The sequence below is a fragment of the Glycine max genome, chromosome 3, assembly GCF_000004515.6.
Source record: "Glycine max cultivar Williams 82 chromosome 3, Glycine_max_v4.0, whole genome shotgun sequence".
Lineage (NCBI taxonomy): Eukaryota > Viridiplantae > Streptophyta > Magnoliopsida > Fabales > Fabaceae > Glycine > Glycine max.
In genome coordinates, this window is record NC_016090.4 from 44,306,707 (window position 1) to 44,327,075 (window position 20,369).

The following is a 20,369-nucleotide window of genomic DNA, read 5'->3' on the forward strand; positions in this document are numbered from 1 at the left end:
TGAAATTCTAATTTTGATTGAAAACAATATAAAAAACACTTTTACTCATCAAAATTTTGTTCATAATTGTAATTTTGGTTCTCTTAATTTTTAAATCCATGATTTTGACTTCATTAATTTTTAATTATAACATTTGCTTCCTTAATTTTATAAATTTGTGATTTTGATTTCCTTCATAGATTATTAACTAATAATTATATTCATTAAAAAAATTAATAATTGTGATTATTAGATATATTAAACTAATTATAAATTAAATAAAAATTATTAATCATTAAAGTTTTTTAATAAAAAACTATTAATCCTAATGTTATTATTTTTGGTAGAATTGTGTACGACAATAGAGATAAAATAAGTGTTTGTGGATAAGAGGAAAAACATATTATTGTGAAAAATTAGGATTAATATTTTTTATTCAATGTTTAATAATTAATTATTTTAATTAATTTATAATTAACTTAATAATTCAATTAATTAAAATTATTTATGAGTAATCCATCACAAGGATGGAGATCACTAATTTATAAGATTAGAAGATGAAATGTTACAATTAAAATTTTAAGGAATTAAAACCATAAATTTAAAAAATTATGAAAAAATTAAAATTTATACTTTTATTATTTTATATAATATGCATTTTTTCCCTTGCGGTTCGTTACGTGTCCGATATTGAAGTGGTTTAAATCGCATTGCATGTCATGGACATAATGAGTATAGTGGTTAACGGACAAAAATAAATAAATAAAGCTAGATAAGAAGAAAAATGATAAAATAAATAAATTAAAGCATTATATGTATGTGTGGCGGCATGACCATGGAAGAATACTATAATATAAATATTAAGAGAATTAAAAGGTAAATGGGTATTTATGGATATAAGAGTGAACTTATTTCAAATGAATTTGACTTGGTAAAAACATCACTTTTTCAGCCAATATTAGATTACACAGAACTACATAAAAGAGAAAAAATAAAATGATAATGATAATAACAAATGAGATTAATAATTATACACTATCAGCATAAAATTGTTTTACACTAGTAATAAATTAAATATCTTTATTTTATTAGTGTAAAATAGTTTTACATAGATCATAATCACTAATCTAATAACAAATATAAGTTGAATTAAAGAAGGAAATAAAAAATTATATGTATGTAGCACGTGTGCGTATTAAAATAGGATAGTATTTATTAAGTACATGAAAAACAGAAAAATTATAAAAAGATAAAGTACAAAAACTAATTTGAACGACGCGAGAAAAAAGATGGATGAAAATCATACTAGTATTGTTTTGGGGCTATTAAGCTTAGGCCCATTGATCCTCTTGATAATGAATTAGGCCTGTGAGCATGTGGTTATGTCAAGTTTTAGATGATGACAAGTTTCGTGTTAGGGTTGTAGCGTACCCCTAAATGTATATGTTATGGATCACTATATATATTTATATTTTTCCAACTCTATCTTCTAATTAGCATTTACATGTTGTTTAACAACGTTGAATGATAATATATGTTTATATATACGCTGTAATTTCCATATATGATGCCTAACAATGCTTTGTGTTGTTATAGGTTCTTTGCAATTACAAATTAATAAATGAAGTAATATATGTAAATTGGTGTAAGTATAGGGTAAATTCTGGGCGTCACTGATGTCACTTTCATTTCACTAGTTATGATATCAAATTTACCAACATTATATATTTGGTTTTAACTATTTTAAGGAAAACAAATAATTAAATATTTTGTAACATAAATTATTTAGATATAAAACACATTAATTTAAGAAATAATTACGAAAAATAAAAATAAAATCTTGCACAAAAACAAAAAAAAAAATATTGTTTTATCTTGTTATGCTCTCTTCTTACACCAACCTTTTATATGATAAAAATAATTTAGAACGAAAAGGAGTGAAAAATCTTCTCTTTTTCTCTTCACTCATGTTTCTATAAAAGATAAAAGGAAAAAGCAAGAGAACAAATTCGAGGATTAAAATGTATAATATTAACCAAAAGAAAATCATCATTCACCAAGTAGTGATTCTTTATTCTTGCACTTTTTCACCTATCATGAGCAAAAGTGAAGTGAAAGATGGTGGAGGAAAAAATCTTGCCGTAAAAGTTTTTAAAATTTTTTAGGTGTAACAAGGAGTGAAAATAAAAATTATGATTTACGACTACTGAGAAATCCTATTTCAAGCTATTTGTAGTGTAAGTTTAGAAAATAACTTGTGAAAAAAGAGAGAAAAAAAGTAGAATACTTTTCTTAATTGTGGACGAAAAAATATGGTTAAAAATGAAAATTCTACTAAATGTTAAAATTTTTATCCAACTTTACAAAAATGATTCAACCCATTTTGTGTCTCAATTTTTAGAAGTGAATGATAGGTGAGACATGATGAGTCAGTCAATTCTACCACCACGCCTAAACTCTATATTTCTTCTTTCTTCAAATAGTATTATTTTTCAGTTTTACTGGGGAACAGCCACATGTTGTTATACACTAATTCAGAAGCATGATATAATAGGGGGAAAAAAGAGCTTATTATAAAGAAAATGAACATTTATTCACAAGGTAAACATTGAAGATATCAAACTGTCATCACAATGTGCTGGAACCTTTAATCAGAAACATTTACCAATGAGAGCAAATGCCCTCTACAACATATGTCATTTTCATTAAACCGTTTCCATTTAAATACAATATTTTTATTATAACTATCTCATTCAAGATACCATCATCCACTTTCATAAGCATAATCACACCAGAATAAATATAGGAGCTCCCACTTTTGAGGGTCTGAGACCGAGTGTAATGGTACTACTGAGGTATAGAGGCAAGCACCTCTAACAAGGAAGCTGCGAATTGCATTTGAGTCTCTTCATTTATTGTCACGAAGAGCGGCACGTGCACGAAAAGGGATTTGATCCCGTTTTGCTCGGTGAAGCGAAGGGAATGATAGTAAACGTAATTGCACACAAACCTGCCTGCATCAACTGATACCATAACTTCATATCCCTTCTCTGCCAAGGCTTTGGTGATCTCCACAACAGGAAGTGAAGTCTGCACAAAGTTAGGTAGAATTCTCTTTAGTAAGCAGAGCCAACCATGTTTTACCAAGTGGTTTTTTCATGTTATCTATGCATAAAATTATTTTCTACCTGTGTAAGCCTCCCCCATTAAGGAGAAATTATTACATTGCAAGTCTATGTCGAGTTTTTCAATTTACACGAGAATTAATAACATTCAATTACTTGTCATATAGAGATTGATTGGAAGTCTCAGACCATGGTAGTCTCGAACCATGTAATATTTTTTCCCCATCAAGGGGAAGGGGCACAACCCCACATAACTAAATTCCTCTATACCTCCTTACTTTTGATTTTTTAACAAAATGAGGAGCCCAAAAACGTAATTTGCTAATGATTTTTAGAATAGCATAAGAAAATTGGCTAGTGTAAGGAGTAAGCAGCAGCTCCAGTGCCACCAAAACAAATAGCAATCAGTATTTACAGTGTCAGGACTAAACACCAAGCCCAAGAGTACACACTAGTTTAGGAATTAAGTATATGTGAAATATAAGTGGCCTATTTACCTCCCTTGTTCGCGAAATTCCACCATCCGAAGGAACAATGGGGACTTTCTGCAACATAAAATTATGCAAATTTCGGTGAAGATGATCTTTGGACATCCGTTCTTAAGGTTTGTTGATGAAAGAAAGTTTGAAATGAATCTACTACTCCAATCTCACCTGGGGCTTCCATCCCATTTCATCAGGGCATCGGAAATTAGCCTCATTGACAGCTTGGTTCTCTATAGCAAACCTTGTTGCACCACTGTTAACCCCAAAATGCAGCTGAATAAACAAAAATCAGAAACAGCCAGGGCTTGCAGGGATGGAGGAATAAAAAAATATATTCAACTTAATAAAGATATATCTGAGCCTAACCAACGAAAAATCCCAGTCAACTGGTTATTTTCTCACTATTCATTCCGAGACTTCTTATGACTATAACATGATATTTACTATTTAGATGCTCAAGCTTTCATTGCCATCCTTTTTTGTTCAGCCTTTGAATTAATGTGTAAAAGTACTAAAAATAGAAGTCCAAAGTCAACTGATTTAATCACAAACAAAACGTTAACAATATGATCTTCACAGTATTTAATGAGCAGATTTTAATAGAGTAATTACTATAGTAGTCACAAAGACTCAATCCATTTCACAGTGAGCAATGCTTATTTTAAGTTATTGGAGCAGTGTTAGGTTGTTCCTCTGCAGTTCCTGCAGACTTTTATTGGTGTGTTCAGAAATTCACAAGGAATGTGACTGACAGTCTTGGATTGTGCTATCTACCATGTTGGATGATAATGTTATTCTCCTTCTTGGTTTTTTATTTCTTTTTTGCAAGATAATTCAGCTAGAATAACATAACATATCCAGGTTCAGTGGGAAATTAATTGACAGGTACGAATTAATTACATAAATGACCAGCACTTAAGAATGAATACACAAAGCTATGAGCACAAACAGTGACGCTATAGATCGAGTACAGGGGCAACTCACCCAAATAATTCTATTGGAATTTGAAGATTCAGTGTCCTTGGCAATAACGGCGGATTGTAATCTCTGGTACAGTGGAACAAGTGCTCCTTGACCAGCAGTCTCAAGAATGCTGCAGCTCCCAATAACTAAACCCTTTGGCAAACCCTTCTTATTCATGTACTCCGTCAAATTATTGGCAATTGTTTCTGTTGGATTCTCTGAAACTCCATGGAATTTCTTAAATCCTGTCACATGAATTGTTGTTGTCGGTGTCGTAGGACCTTCAGACCCCATTTGCCAAGTATATTAAATCTGGTAATGATTAGATCCTCAACTCAAAACTATTTTCCAAATACCTGCATCAATAGATAAGAACTTTTGAGCATATTATGGGACAGAAAAATTGAAATATTTTCCTACATGGTGGATCATATCCAAAGAAATTATTTAGAAACACATCAAGCAAACTTTGATTCAACATAGAGTTCAGATATTAATATTATCATTGATGAATTGCATAAAGTACCAGAAAAGAAGTTCACTTCGGAATTTTTCGAAGCACGAGGCAGTGAAAGAAAAAAGTGCAACCATTTCAACAAAAAACCAAAAAACGGCAAAAAAGGGAAACCAGAATCAGAAGAAACGGGTCTTTACATAATCTCATAATTCACTAATCTAAGATATGAGTAACCACCAACAACACAAAAATCAGTTTCAAGTGTGATGCAAAGAAGAATAATCGCATATGAGACCAGAGTTTTTAACTTTTCAGATAGATAACAGTTACGGAGGAAGCAAAGCACTTTGTTCATTGCTGAATTGTAGTAGAACCGTAAACCCAAGACCCCATCAAAATAAAATTGAGAAAAAGATGATGATCACGCACCCAAATGATCAAAGAGCCATAAATTAGAAAAATTGAAGGAGAAAACGCAACGGAACTTTGATTGAGAGAGAGAGAGAGAAGGTCTTACAATAATTAGAGACGAGACATCCAGCAGTATTATCTACTCAAAGTTGAGTTTCTATTAACTGGCGAAGATTCGAATTAGATTTAGAAGAGAAGAGAGAAAGAGGAAAACATTTATACGAATACCAAAATAATACAAGTACAGGTGGGTGCCGCTGTCAATGTCACCTTCAAACAACAAACGTTGCTGCTGTTCCGTTTTTATTTTTTATTTTATCTATTTTGATAACAGATTTGTCGTTTGTAGATTTTTAACCTCAACGTGCGTAACAATTTAATAATTTTGTGGTACAAGAATATGTGAATAACACACCTTTGTAGATTGTACGTCCTACAAATTACAATGGTTAAACCAACAAATTGTAGAAATAAATAAATAAATAAATAGGAAGAAAGAGAAAATAAATACGTATTTATAAATACTCAAAATAATAAAAGGTGTTTATAGTTTTCAAGAAGGTGTCGTATTGAAATCATCATAGTGGGTTTTGATAAAAAAAAATAAAAGATACTAGTATAGAATGTCATCAGTATGGCTTTGTGGTTATAACATTTTCTATTTATAAAATGTGAAGAGATGTAATTTTTTCTCTTTTTATTTTGTTTTATAACATGAAAAGGAAAATGCCAAGTAATAAAGTTTATAGTTACTTCTTGAATAGTTAAATTTTTATAATTCATGTTTTTATTTTTTATATTCTGTCTCTTTTTTCTTTGTATCGTAATCTAAATACCACACATTATAACTAATCATTTAGCATAGGACAATAATTTTATAATCGAAAAAAAGGCATTTAAGACATAGTATTAGATACATTATATGTTATTCTATGTAATGTAATGTTAATTACATGTAATGTATGTAGGTAGTGCTTGCCCATTCAAAAAAGAAAAACTATAGTGACTTGTGAATATTTTATCGCTAAGATTAATAATGAGAGAAAATGTCCTATTGGAATATCAGTGTGGTTAAAAAGAAAAGAAATCATTATAATTAATTATTTAACATATACTAATCAAGGCAATTCACTTTTTTGTCTGTTCCTTTTTCAAAAGATGCGATTAATTTTATTTAAACTCAAAAGGGCATTTGAAACTTATTAGAGTACAACACATTTCATTCTATTTTATGCAATTTAATGGGAATCACATGTAAAGTTTATTCAAATATATATAATTTTTTACGTTAATGATGCATAAAACGTGAAAACTAATATGACAGAGATTAAAATATTTTACACTAAATTCACCTAAACATTAATCTTAACTGTGCCGTTAAGGTTTGGTAGTTGGCTGAAGTTATAATTTTGTTGATTATGCTCTATTGGAGTTGCAATGCATGGCAGCGGCTTTCACCTACACCTTCTTCGTCAATTCCTGCCACACAGCACCAGTATTTCTTTTGACTTTAATAAGGAAAACTTAAGCGGATAATTATTGTTTTGACTTTAATGACAACCTATAAAATTAGGTTCAAGTTACTTTTTTTTTCACCAAAGAGAAAGGTTCAGTTTCTTGTATTAGCCAAACAATTTAATTTCATAAAAATTAAAACAGTACAATTTAATTTCTAATTTTCTAAAAAATTAATATTTATTTCTACGTATTGGTTATTGTTCATGCCAAAAAATATCCGCCAAAGATCTTACAATTTAGTGTGAACTCAAAAATCTAACAAATTCAGTAATGGGTGACCTAGTGTGATCAAATGCCTATTTAACGAGGGATCCCGTATACTACTATAATTATTTTGTCTTTTTTGGAGTGATGTCAATGGTGTCTTAGATTTATGAAATTATATATGAATATTTTTATGAATTTAATTTATAATTTATATTTATGTGTGTTTATCTAAACATGCAAACTATCCATATAAATATTACATCCATTCTTATTCATGACACTCAATTTTTATAAATTATTTGTTATTTTATATGAAACTTAAGCATTAATTATTTTTAGTCTAAAATATAAGAAAAAATATATTAACATGTATTAGAGAAAAAATTATTAACGATAATAATATTTAAAAAATACATATATTTAAGATAAATTTATTATTATTAACTAAATTAATAAATTTTGATGAATTTGATAATTATAAAATGAACACTTTAAAAAAAATATTCACATCATTGGAGTAAAAAAATATTTAGCAATAATTTAAAGTGTTTCCGACCAAAATACAAAGATCACGGGCTTTCCAATGAGCTCACCTTTGGTTCAGCAGAGTGTCTTCAGTCTTGGCTCCGAACACTGTTTGCAACCGTCCTCTCTTTAATCACTCACTACCTCCGAACACGTAGGTAGAAATGTCTGTGTCTTTCTCTTCAACCTCGGTTTCGTTCTCGGAATCCTCATTTGCATTCCAAAGACCTGCTCCAGCACATCTTTGCTCAAATTCACTCACCGTATGCTTCTTCTTCACTTTAATTTTTGCGTTCTAAATTTGTTGCTCCAAGTCCACTCACTGCTGCATGAGTTTTTAATTGTTGCAGGTTGCATCGAACAACTTTCATTCAGCAACAGGTGGTGGTCGTCTTGTGCTGAATGTTGGAGGCACCTGCTTGTGTCGAAAGTTTCGTGGTTTGAAACTGTGGCTACTTGAGAGACTCAGCTTCCAATTCCAGCCACCAAAGCAACCTAAGAATAGAAACCATCACTTCAGGAATAATTTGGAAAATGAAAAGGGATCGGTTTCTGATTCATCTTCAAATCTTCGTGTTCCTGATGGTGTGTTGACTTTTAATTGACCACTGTTCACCTGTCTTAATTGTTTAGGCTTCCATGTGATTAATTGTCTTCAAAATTGTTCATGATATTCATTCACACAGATAAGGTCACTCCGGTGGAGTCTCTATCGTTGCTGCAGACAGGTTTGTCTGGTACTCCCGTGGATGTTGGCAGAAAGCCCTCACTTTGTATTGCTGTCATAGGAGCCACCGGTGAGCTGGCAAAGAGGAAGATTTTCCCTGCTTTGTTTGCCCTCTACTACAGTGGCTTTCTTCCCGAGGTACAACATCTTTTATTGCATTATCGCACCTGTTTTTCAACTTAAAAGTTCTCGTACATGCATTTCAAAAGCCTCAGTTCATATCTTGAGACTCAAAATTCTTAGAATTTCGATTTGGGCATAACTCATCCCGATAGCTCATAAAGTGAGGATTACTGGCCACTTATATACACTATTTTGACCGTATTATTAGTTAGAGGATCTCTGGCACACCTTCCTCATGCCAAAGACTGAACATCTTGAATGTGAGGTTTGCAGGATTGGACATATGCGAGTGGTCCGATAACGAGTAGCTCGACAGGCTTAATAACAACACTAGCATAAGTTCTAATACCATATTAGATTTTGGGTTTGGATTTAACTCAATCCCAAAAGTTAGTTTATAAAATTTTACTAGCCTTCCACTCATATACACTATTTTTGCCATTTCATTTGCTGCTAGTCAATGTTGGATCTTCAACACAAATTCAAATATAATAAAATTGCATTGGATTCAATCATCCACCTAACGAGCAACAAAAACAACAGCACACCATTGTCTGTCTGGATTGAATCAACCTAGAGTCTAACAGAATCCTCCTTCTTTAGCTGGGCTCAAATCTGGCTATGAGACCATAAGCAAGTTCATCATCCATCTAATGAGTCTTTTATGTAAATTAATTTGTAGCTTTGTTCTTTTTCTACCTCGAATTCCTTTGTTGTGAATACATAATCTGTTGGATTTTGGCATGATATTTTATTCCAATATTTTTTTACTATGATAAAGAAATTGGAACATATCAAGAGTACTTGTTTCTAGTGAATCTTATCTTTTCCAATTGTTACATTGCCATGTCTGCAGAATGTAGGCATTTTTGGTTATTCAAGGAAGGATATAACTGATGAAGACCTGCGATCTATTATAGCTTCAACATTAACATGCCGAGTTGATCATCAGTATGATTTTCTTACCAGTTTCCAAATTGTTACCTTCTATGTATTGCTTCTTGTTCATGGACAAATCTTTAGCACTGAACTTTACACTCAGAAACTTGGGAAACTGCTTCCTAAGTCATGTTCTGTAAAAACTTACTCCCAACCTATAGCAGATAAAATCTCCTACGAATTTATTTTTCATGTTAACATTTATATGTGTCTAATTATTTAATATTAAAGTTCTAATTAAATTGACTAATTTCATTTGAAACAGAAAGTTATGCGTCTTTCTGGCTTGAGAATAAAAGAATAATGTCCAGTTCCCTTTTTCCCCCTGTGCTTAGTCAGTATTATACAATATTCTAGCTTGGTGGCTAATGTGAAATGCAAAAACTTTCAGAGAAAATTGTGACAACAAATTAGATGCTTTCCTTAGTAAAACATATTACATTAATGGAGGCTATGACAATAAATATGGGATGTCCATGCTGAATTCTCGAATGGAGCAAATTGAGGTAACTTCGGAAAAATCTCACCAGAATATATGAAGTTCTTTTTGTCTCAAATGAGTACCTGTAAACTCGTTCACTAGCTGTATTCCCTTTGGTATCTGATTCTATCACAGCTTATTATCTACCTCAGGGAGGATCCAAAACCAACAGGATATTCTACCTTTCTGTGCCACAAGAAGCACTTTTGGATGTTGCTTCATGCCTTGCAAGCAGTGCTCAGACCCAGAATGGATGGAATCGCATAATATTTGAGAAGCCATTTGGCTTTGATGCACGTTCTTCCGATAGGCTGACACAATATATTCTTTCAAACTTTCAGGAAAAGCAAATATTTAGGTATTTATTACTTCCTCTCACCTTTCAGCTCATGCACCCAAAGACATAGATGGATGAACCACCTGGGCAGATACAGAAATACTGTTAATTAAATTGATGATTCATGTTCATCTGTTGCTAGGATTGATCATCTACTAGGAAGGAATCTCATTGAAAATCTTACAGTTTTAAGGTTTTCAAATCTAGTTTTTGAGCCACTTTGGAGTCGTACTTACATAGATAATGTACAGGTTAGTCCCATTTTTAATCTGATTAGCATGCCTTAATTTCTGGAATTTATGAAAATTCAAATGTCTCTTCTGCATATTAATGTTTGTCATTAGATTGTTTAATTAAATTGCTGTAGGTCATTTTATCAGAGGACTTGGGTGTGCATCCAGGAAGGTAATTTAGTGACTATTATGTCATTAGACTCATTTGAGTAAATATCATGCAATGCATAATTCTGTACTGAATATGTATAAAGAATTTTTCCTCCAAAGTAGTTGTTTGTTATATGATAGCAGCTTAGTCCTCTGTTTACCCAGTACCCATGCAGATATTTCAGTGGCTACGGAATTATCCGTGATATTGTTCACTGTCATGTGCTCCAAACAATTGCATTGCTTGCCATGGAACCACCAATAAGCCTTGATGGAGAAGATATTAGAAATGAAAAGGTACACATGCAAATTATGGATTATAAACTCTATAATAAAGTAAACAAACCTTATGATATGCCTTAGCAAGTGTACCAAGTCAAATAAGTAATAAAGAATAATCACTAATTCGTTGTATTGAAGCTACTCGGATAAATGGTAAACGGATTGAAGGGAATTCTATTGGAATCAAAGTGAACATTTGAAACTAATTCTTATTCTGAGGAGTGCTAACAATACACTCTCAAACACACTGTTTTTGGTTGAAATCAGTTGGATTATACTGGGATTCACAAAATACTGTGTTAGACTCATTAACTAGGGTGTGGGATCCATATGATTTTTTGAGTCTTAATAAATTTCAATCAATAATTAAAAGTGAATTAAAGAATGTGTTATTAGCATTTTTCTCTTGTTTTTTGAATTAATTGAAATGAACAGCAAGACAAAAACAACACAAAAGTTCATGCAATGGGACAGGAAGCTAGGGATTTGATTTCCACATAGTTCATCCATGGATTAACCAAATTTAGATTTCTTTGTAACTCAAAAATTTAAGGATGGTAGAATTCCCAATTGTAAGTTAATATCCAAGTCCTTAGCGTATTAATTCTCTTTTAGTTAATTATGAATTTATGATTATCTAATCCCTTAGATTGGCCGTAATTGAAGAAGGCTAGAATTCGTATGATGTGATTCTGACCACAAGCATAGTAATCATCCGGATCTATGCTAGACATGATGATTAAGCCATGCATTATCATACAATTTCCCAACTGTTAAGCATGATCGTCGAATCACATCATGTACAGCCACTTTAAAAAAAGCATTAAGAATGTAACTAATCGTCCAGTTAAAGAACAATAAGTTTGAATTAAATCCAAATATGGATTACATCTAATTCAGAACTAAGATCCATCTTGACCCTAGCTAGAGAAATTCAGCTAAAAATGAATATAGAAAGAAAACAGGAGACTAGGCATAAGAATTTCCTCCTTTCCAATTAAGCTAACCTGTTCTTGCTTCTTTCTCTTTTCAGCCTCTGATCTGGTCTGTCTTTTTAGATTTGTCCTTCTGTCCTTCTGTCCTTGTATACTGACAGGAAAAATAACTATCACTTTCTCCTAGGCGGTGACATTCCAGTTTTCGGGATCTGATGGTCACATGGGGTACTTTGAAGCATACATGCATGCTTAGTGCTGCCCATTGGATGCTCAGGTGCGTGTCAGCGTTCAGGTGCAAGACAGTGCTGACTAACCAGCACTTGATGCTGGCTATCCTGTGAGTAATGCGCATTTTCCCAGTGCGCACACAGGCACTAGTCTTCTGGTGCTTAGGTGCTAGAACCACAGCTTACTTCTCCTGTGAAACTTGAGTTCTTTCCACTTATTCATGCCTTCTACTGCTTCCCTTCATTCATTAACTTCAAGACAAAGAAACAACTAAGTAAGAAACTTGCCTAATTGCAATGCAGAAAATGCTAAAATATAAAGGAGTCACTCTAAAACATACTTAACAATACTCAAAACAACAAATACACTAATACTATTTTAATATTTGTTAAGGACAACTTTTTCTTAAGATATTAAGGTTGTTTGTTACAATGGCAACTTGAAGGATGCTTTATTTCCTCATTATCACCTAGTATCATTAGTTGCTGCCTTCTTTTTCAGCTCAAGGTTTTGAGGTTAATTCGCAAATTGGAGCCGAAGGATGTCATTCTTGGCCAATATAAAGCAAGTGGTGGAGCCAAAGTTGATGCATGCGTAAATGGTCTGACACCTACTTATTTTGCTGCTGCACTATACATTGACAATGCACGATGGGATGGTGTGCCATTTCTGATTAAAACAGGCTTGGGGCTCATCAAACACCAGTAAAATCATCATCTTTTGTGTCAATTTTCTTTAGATATGTACTTTTTATGTCCTAGATTACATATTTAGACTCCTTGGCATGACTATCCCTGTTCCAATAATTTCTCCTTATTGCAGTGAGTTTAGGTCTTGTAGCCTGTGAGAAATATTGATCTTGTAACAATTATGAAATTTCCAATTCTGAAAAGTGGTCTAATAAAAGGGTAAAGAATAGTGGTAGTAGGATTTTTTGTTATTTCAAGGTCAGTCCAGGAAAGGCTGAATAGTACAATGAATTTGCTTCCTTCCTCCCCTGCCCCCATGTCTTAAACTTGTACACTCAAAAGAAATATTGGAGGGTGGAGATCTAAGAGTTGCTTATGGCTGTGTTTGAATGCAACAATTCCTTTAAAAGTACAATATATTGGTTCAAATGTAGTGTTATTTGCTGACCCAGCTAAGAAAATATGTTAATGCAGAATGGAGATTCGGATTCAATTTCGCAATGTTCCGGGGAATGTATACCATGAGTGCATCGGGCATAACAGGGACCGTGCCATAAATGAACTCATTCTTCGGGATGTTCCTGATGAAGCTATTTTGGTGAGAGTGAACAATAAGGTTCCAGGACTAGGCCTGCAACTGGACTCTTCAGAATTAAATTTGCTTTACAAGGACAAGTAAGCTCTTAAATGTTGGACTATTTGTTTGCACCATATTTTGACCAAATGATGCTAACCAACCATGCCTGCATGTTACATTATTAATGTTGAAGGTACAACATGGAGGTGCCGGATTCATACGAGCATCTTCTTCTGGATGTCATTGATGGAGACAACCATTTGTTTATGAGAAGTGATGAGTTGGCAGCAGCGTGGACCATTCTAACTCCAATTCTGAATGAGATAGACAAGAACAATATGTCAGTGGAGCTTTATGAGATGGGGGGTCGCGGTCCTATTGGGGCATACTACCTCTGGGCGAAACATGGTGTCCGTTGGGTGGAGGATTAAAACTTGCATCCTTGTTTTTGTTTCTTCTATAGCACGTTACTTCTGTGTTTATACTATGTTACCTGCCTGCCCTGTAAGGACTACCTACCTAGGCTGTGTCAAGTATTTTGGAAAAAACTTCAACTGCCGAACAGCGTTGTTTTTGTCTTGTTGACAATTGCATATATTTGAAAACTGTAATTTTTTTTTTATTGAATTTAGGTGAAGAAAAAAATTCAAGAAAAATAAGGAGAATTAAGGAAAGCATATATTTTCAGCATTGGACCGCTTTTATCAATTAATTTTTAAAATGAAATAAAGTATTTTTTTTGGATGAAATTTCAAAGTTGATAATAGGTGTGTTTAAAATATCCTAACTCTTTCGTGATAGGGTGTTTATTTGAATTAAAATAGACTAAATTAAAATATAACATTAATTATCTCTTGTGGGAAGATAGTGTAATTTTAAAAATCAGAGATGACAGTATAATATAAACATTTTTTAGGAAATTTAAATCTGATTTATCTGTTTTTAACTATTTATTAAAGCTCTTTATTGTGTAAAAAATTATTTATTTGATATTAGAAAAGTAGAGATGGTTAATTTGATGTACAAACAAGTTATTGTCCCTCATATATGTACATACGAAGAAATGGGGAGCCCCCCCATCCCCCCCTAATGCATACGTACGTGATGAGTAGGTCATGTTGCTCGCCACTTGCAGCATTACAATTAAAACGTGTAGGGTAATCAAGTCTATCGAAATACTAAAAAGACTATCTCAGATGAAGGCCACTTTGCAATCAAGACAACGAAATGAAAGTGGATATTGAATTATAGTTTGCACACTCCAAATCTTAGTTTGGAGAGTGTAACTTGTGCTTTATCCACAAATATCGTCATGTTCGACAAAATTGTGGTTGATTTGTATTCAAACATGGTTTTGAGTCCTAAACCATGGTTTGGATAGACGTTAAAAAAGTTTTTGTTTTTTCATTGGGTCTAATCATGGTCTGTCAACTGTAATCCAAACGCATGTATCATGGAATTAGAATGAGGCATCTCATCTTCTACACTTTAATAACAGGGGAGATGTCACCTAAAATGAATCATTTTATGACAACTTTAATATAATAAAATCATATTAAAATTTTCTGTCTATCTTTTTTCCTGATAGATATCAAACAATGTTCTCCCACTGGGTCACCAACCAATCTGACTCACGTCGGGTTACCCAACTTGATCATTTCTTGCTAAATTATTGGATCCTTTAGTACTTGAATCATAATGTGAATAGTGTGATAAAACTCGTGAGATTCCAATTTAGTCAAAATGTCCATGAAGGATTCATAATCTTTGATAAATTCCCATGATGATGTATGTATCTGATGGAAAAATTTGGACTTTTCCGTTTGGTGAAGTTAAGATAAACACTTAGTAATTAAAGGTAGTAATGAGAAATTACAATTCTCTAATATGAAGATTATTCCACTATGCAAAAGAATAGTAGGGTTATAAGGATGTGTTTACAAGATTGACTCACTCTACGGTGACTTACCCAAACTTGAGGATAGAGACTTTTCAAGCTAATTATCTTCTCTCTCAAAAAGGCTATCTAACTTTCTAGCTTTTTCACTCTAAGAAGTGAACTCACTTTTGTCTTGAATGGTTATAAATGAAGACTCCTACCCTTATTTATACTACTTCACCTCTACAATGAATGGTGGAGATTACTTGTATCTTAGGGTGAAAAATTATCTCTAGAATGCTCCACACATTCTAGGAGTCTCTACACTCTTCTACTTCCTTCCATACCCTTTCATAAGGGTTCAGAAGGTTCCACATATCTCCAGAATATTTCAGAGGTTTCTACATTCTTCCACAAGCTTCTAAAGAGTTTTACACTACTCTAGAGTTCTTGAGGACGTTTTAGAAAATTTTACACTTTTTTTAAAAGCTCTAGAATTTTCTAAAACCTTTTCAATTAAGGAAGGATCCGGACACTATGTTATTCAAGAGGATAGTGAGTTGTTTGCTAGTATCACAACATTTGATTGTTTAAGAAGAATAAATGAATCGAGCTTATTTAAGGTCTACATTGTGATAAGTATAAAATTGAAACATAATCTTAACGAGAATTCCATCTCAAAATGGCACATGGATTATCCTTGCTTCCATTCCACTATAGGGGCCAGAGTAATTAAGATCATGAGTAGACGTCGCATGCACAAGCATCCTTACAAATTACAACTTTGACAAAAGTATAGTGCTACTTTGTCTTCATCTTTCACTGTCACGATGAATATATTATTGATAATTTTTTACTAAATGATGAATATATTATACTAGTATGTAATTCACACCTATCATTTTAAAACATTTAAGAAATACTAGCACACATTTTATTATTGAATGAAATTGATTAAAAATCGTAAAATTTTGTGAGATTTACTTTCTATTTAAGGATATTTACTTATGATTTTAAATTTTTAATAAATTTTAATCAATAAAAAAATGTTACTAATCCTCTCAAATGCTTTTAGTTAAAGTAATGAGTCAACTCATCTAAGACTAAGCCCATTGAAGATCGCTCCTTAAAAAAAACTATGGACAGAGGCCGAGTAGCTCGTACAAAGAATTGAAATTGGTCCACTAACGCAACAAAACAAGGAAGATTCGTTCTTTGCTTTTTCCCATCTAGATTCCACAAATTAATAAAATTCAAGTTGCACTAAACAAAGCATTTTATTTTTGTTACAACTTGAAAATCGGAGGTATGTCACTTGGCTCCTTTAACTAAAGTTTAGAGTTCAATATTCCATTTAGACATAAAGTAATAATTGAAAATATTATTTTATCCTAAATAACTAAATTGATAGAAGAAAATTAGTTAAATGTGAAATAAAAATTCTAAATATCACTTGATTATACTAAATAAAATATATTACTAACAAGTATATAAATTTCGTTTATTAAAAAATTAATGTAAAATGCTTTTATGTTAGAAACTATATGGAAATATATTGAAGTATACTGATAAAAGAAACATGAAAGTATATTGATAACATTAATGTTAGAAATTTCACTTTTGTTATCTTATTTAGTACGCTCAAGACATGGTCAACATTTTTCTTAGAGCAGCTTTGACTGTGCTTATATTAGTTATTTAAAGTTAATTCATATTACTTAACAAACATTTTCGTTAGATCATAAATGACTTGAGAGTGCGTTATTTAAATAATAAAAAATTGTTTAACTGATTGAAACTAATAAAAAAGAATCATATTTTCGATAATAAAAAATTAATATAACTCAAGTTATTTTTGACAAGCAATATAAGTTAAACACTAGCAATATAATATAGTAGCATCATCATACTTGTTAAACATTACAAGAATAAAGTAGTCGAATGATGTAGCAATATTACTTTATTAAGAAAATACTAGTATATAGAAACTGATTTGAAATCTGATGATGCTACAGTATTGTTGAGTCCAGACACGCATCATTAATTCAGGATAAGTATTCCATGTTTCTTATGGGGTCCACTCATCTCTATATATGTTCACCAACCTAAAGTATTCTCGATGGAATCTATCACAATTTAAGATGAAGGAATTATTGTATAGTTTGTATTTATATTTTTTTTATTCCAATGACTAAAAATAAATACTAAAAAATTAGAATAATTTAGTAAATTGAGGTATATTCTCTTGATAGTCCATATCTATATATTATTTTTATGTAATATGTTATAAAATACAATAATGTATATCGTGAAAATTGGTCCAAATAAACTCTGACCTTATAATATTTTTTCCTTAAAATCACACATCATGTGTCTTAAAAAGCAGCCATGACAAAAAAAAAAAAAAAACTATTATGAAGGTGGAAATATTACGTTATGGGATGACGTACGAAAGATGCATCTACATGCTTAAATGCTTTCGATCAAAGTCTCTTCTCCATAAACTTAACATCCTACCCCTCACTTTTATGACTCCTTTTTCAATTTTGATCATTCGTCATTAATTTGGTTTGGTTATTTTGAAGTTAATTTTGACTGATTCATTTTTATAAATTAAACTTAATTAATATATTTTTAAGGATAAATTTTAATCATATATCTGGTCATTCCAATCCAATTTTGATGTTGCATATTTTTTTTAAAAATATATAAATTTTTAAATAATTATGTATTAATATTAAAAAAATTTCTAAGAAACAATATTTTGTATAACATGATATTATTTACTTTAAAATATATTATAAAATATATTTTTATTTTGTTTTATACTTTTTTATTACACAATTTAACTATACATAATATTAATATTAATATATTATGTTAATAAATTGAGTTCATCTAGCCTTGATTTATAAAATATCAAATCCTGATATTGAGTCAAATTTAAAATCAAATAAATAGCTGTATGGATCAAAATTTCATGTCAAATAAAGAAAAATAAATCCATGGATCATATGGTCCTTATTAATTTTAACATAACATATAATTAAATAATATTAATTTTTTCTCATAAATTAAAAACTTAAATATATGTCATGATTGACAAAAAAATTAAATATATGTACAGAGACCATGAACATCATAACTACTTAATAATTTCTCATCTCAATTCTCAAGGGTACCTAGTACTCAAGGGCATTATTGTCAATCCAATAATATGACTAGTATAAAATAACACACGTACGGCTTGAGTTCATTGAACTGAGTAAGCAATTTCCATCGTTCATTTCTTTGACTAGAGGAAGTTCATGTCAGATCTCAACTCACGGTGAAAGAAGCCTATTAATTATTTTGGGTTGAACCCTTATACTATGCTCTAGGTCATCACCTTCTCAAACTTTTATTCTCTATGCTCTAGTATTTTATTTTTTGTTTGTGTATCTGTACAGTATAGGGAATTGAACTAGCATCATAGTCTTCTCAATATTAATTCTTGTTTTTTATTTTTCCTTTTTTCTCTAAACGGCTCACATATATATGTATACTAACGTACAGCTTAATTTTGCGTCAAATTAATACGTTAGTTATAAGGAACATGGAAGGAGAAGAAAGAAGGAAGAGAAAAATAGAGAATGAAGAAGAAAATGAGGAGCAGAAGATGGAAAAGTTCTTTGCCTTGATAAAGAGGACAAAGGATGTTCGCGATCGTTTCTGTAAGGAGAAATTAACAGATACTAAGAAGATTGATGGAGAAAGGGCAGCTGCAGTGAGTACTATTTGGAACCCAAAGTTTCAACCAGAAGACTTCATCGATTCTGGAGAAACGGCAAAGAGAAATAATATTATTAATATTGTTTCAGGTCATGATCATGCAGCTGTTCCTTCAGAGAAAGAATTGATCATAGAAAAGAAACAAGATTTACAAGAAGCAACCACGGCAACACCAGCAGCAGCCCAAGATAATGAAGAGAAAGACAAAGCAAGTGAACATTTTTTAGACTTGGATCTTACTTTATAAAATTATACTATATTATAAGAATAATATGCATTTATATCTGATGAATTGGCTATGCCCTATACTATATGAGTATATGACTATGATTTGCTAACCTTACTAATGTCTTTGTAATCCAGTTTTCGTTGCTCTTGATCATGATTTTGACCCTAAAGTGGTTGTTGTACATTGAAAAGAAGCTATCATATACTTAGTAAATTGCGGTCACCGATTTTTCATTATTATCTACTTGGGTATGACTTCTCTCTTGATTACAAGGAAAATCCAACGGAAGAAAAACATACATATGAGCTTTGTGGGACCCATTAGTAGTAATGGATCTCATGTAGTATTTGTTTCTCTGCTGTTGAATCGAGAATATTTTTCCTAGTTAATTAATTGTAGTATTTATGTTTATGAGGATTAGTAAATAAATTATTGAGAACCTTTAAATTATAATTCTTTTTTATCAATCTAATCAGCAAAAGAAAGTTTTGTTTTTGTTCATTTATTTATCTTTTTTAAAGTTTACTACAATATTCACTGTTATCCTTTTCATTATACTTATTCTTTATTTAATTCTTAAATATTTATATTTTTTTCATAATTAAGAAAGAACATTTAATCTTGTCAAGTATGCTTATTAAAAATGTTAAATTTAGGTGGTATTAATTCCTCGGCATGCCATCTTACCTATTTTCACCTTTTTTTTTTTTTTTTTACTGTGAATCAGTGAATGATGATTAAAGAAAAGAGCATAGGAAAAATGAATGTGTGACAGTGTTGAGTTAGAAAAACAAAAAGGGAATAAGTGTTTCTGTTCAACGTAATTGCAATACTAATTCAAACACATCCTTAATTTTCTTTTAACATGTTTGACGAAAAAGATTAAAAATAAAAAAAAAATTGAAACTTATAGGTAAAATATAAAAAATAATTTTAAGAACAAAAATAAAAAAGAGCTAAATTACAAAAACTAAAAACTTAACTAAGTCTAATTTGTTAAGAGTAAATAATTCATGCACTAATGCACTAATAGTCTAACATGTAGTTTAAATATTTTTATATTATTATCTAATATTTATAATAAATTTATTAACTTTTATAATAATTATTATAAAG

The 20,369-nt window shown here is 31.2% G+C and overlaps 3 protein-coding genes across 7 annotated transcripts; 2 read left to right on the top strand and 1 right to left on the bottom strand.

Moving 5' to 3' along the window:
- Positions 1-2,553: 2,553 nt before the first annotated feature.
- On the bottom strand, positions 2,554-5,746 carry LOC100789152 (pyrrolidone-carboxylate peptidase). 3 transcript variants are annotated; one of them, XM_003521604.4, is made up of 5 exons: positions 5,527-5,746; positions 4,574-4,908; positions 3,758-3,862; positions 3,602-3,649; positions 2,554-3,069 (listed from the first exon to the last, which is right to left on the bottom strand). In XM_003521604.4, the coding sequence occupies exons 2-5, from the start codon at positions 4,844-4,846 to the stop codon at positions 2,827-2,829; spliced, it is 669 nt and encodes a 222-aa protein (XP_003521652.1). In that variant the 5' UTR covers positions 4,847-4,908; positions 5,527-5,746; the 3' UTR covers positions 2,554-2,826. The 3 variants fall into 3 exon arrangements, with proteins under 3 accessions (XP_003521652.1, XP_003521653.1, XP_025983727.1); XM_003521605.4 differs by having other exon boundaries at positions 5,439-5,539; XM_026127942.2 differs by having other exon boundaries at positions 5,318-5,529.
- A 1,952-nt stretch (positions 5,747-7,698) lies between these two features.
- Positions 7,699-14,048, top strand: LOC100811075 (inactive glucose-6-phosphate 1-dehydrogenase 4, chloroplastic). 2 transcript variants are annotated; one of them, XM_003520738.5, is made up of 12 exons: positions 7,699-7,933; positions 8,021-8,255; positions 8,357-8,535; positions 9,377-9,471; positions 9,851-9,965; positions 10,093-10,298; positions 10,420-10,528; positions 10,645-10,682; positions 10,837-10,957; positions 12,610-12,812; positions 13,272-13,472; positions 13,568-14,048. In XM_003520738.5, exons 1-12 carry the CDS (start codon positions 7,835-7,837, stop codon positions 13,803-13,805), a joined length of 1,839 nt encoding a protein of 612 aa, XP_003520786.1. In that variant the 5' UTR covers positions 7,699-7,834; the 3' UTR covers positions 13,806-14,048. The 2 variants fall into 2 exon arrangements, with proteins under 2 accessions (XP_003520786.1, XP_006577204.1); XM_006577141.4 differs by lacking the exon at positions 10,645-10,682 and having other exon boundaries at positions 7,718-7,933; positions 10,826-10,957.
- Positions 14,049-18,490: 4,442 nt separating this feature from the next.
- Positions 18,491-19,316, top strand: LOC100790028 (protein NIM1-INTERACTING 1). Of its 2 annotated transcripts, none has more exons than XM_006577142.3 (2): positions 18,491-18,633; positions 18,838-19,316. In XM_006577142.3, exon 2 carries the CDS (start codon positions 18,849-18,851, stop codon positions 19,269-19,271), a length of 423 nt encoding a protein of 140 aa, XP_006577205.1. In that variant the 5' UTR covers positions 18,491-18,633; positions 18,838-18,848; the 3' UTR covers positions 19,272-19,316. The 2 variants fall into 2 exon arrangements, with proteins under 2 accessions (XP_006577205.1, XP_014629467.1); XM_014773981.2 differs by having other exon boundaries at positions 18,535-18,633; positions 18,809-19,316.
- The last annotated feature ends 1,053 nt before the right edge of the window (positions 19,317-20,369 follow it).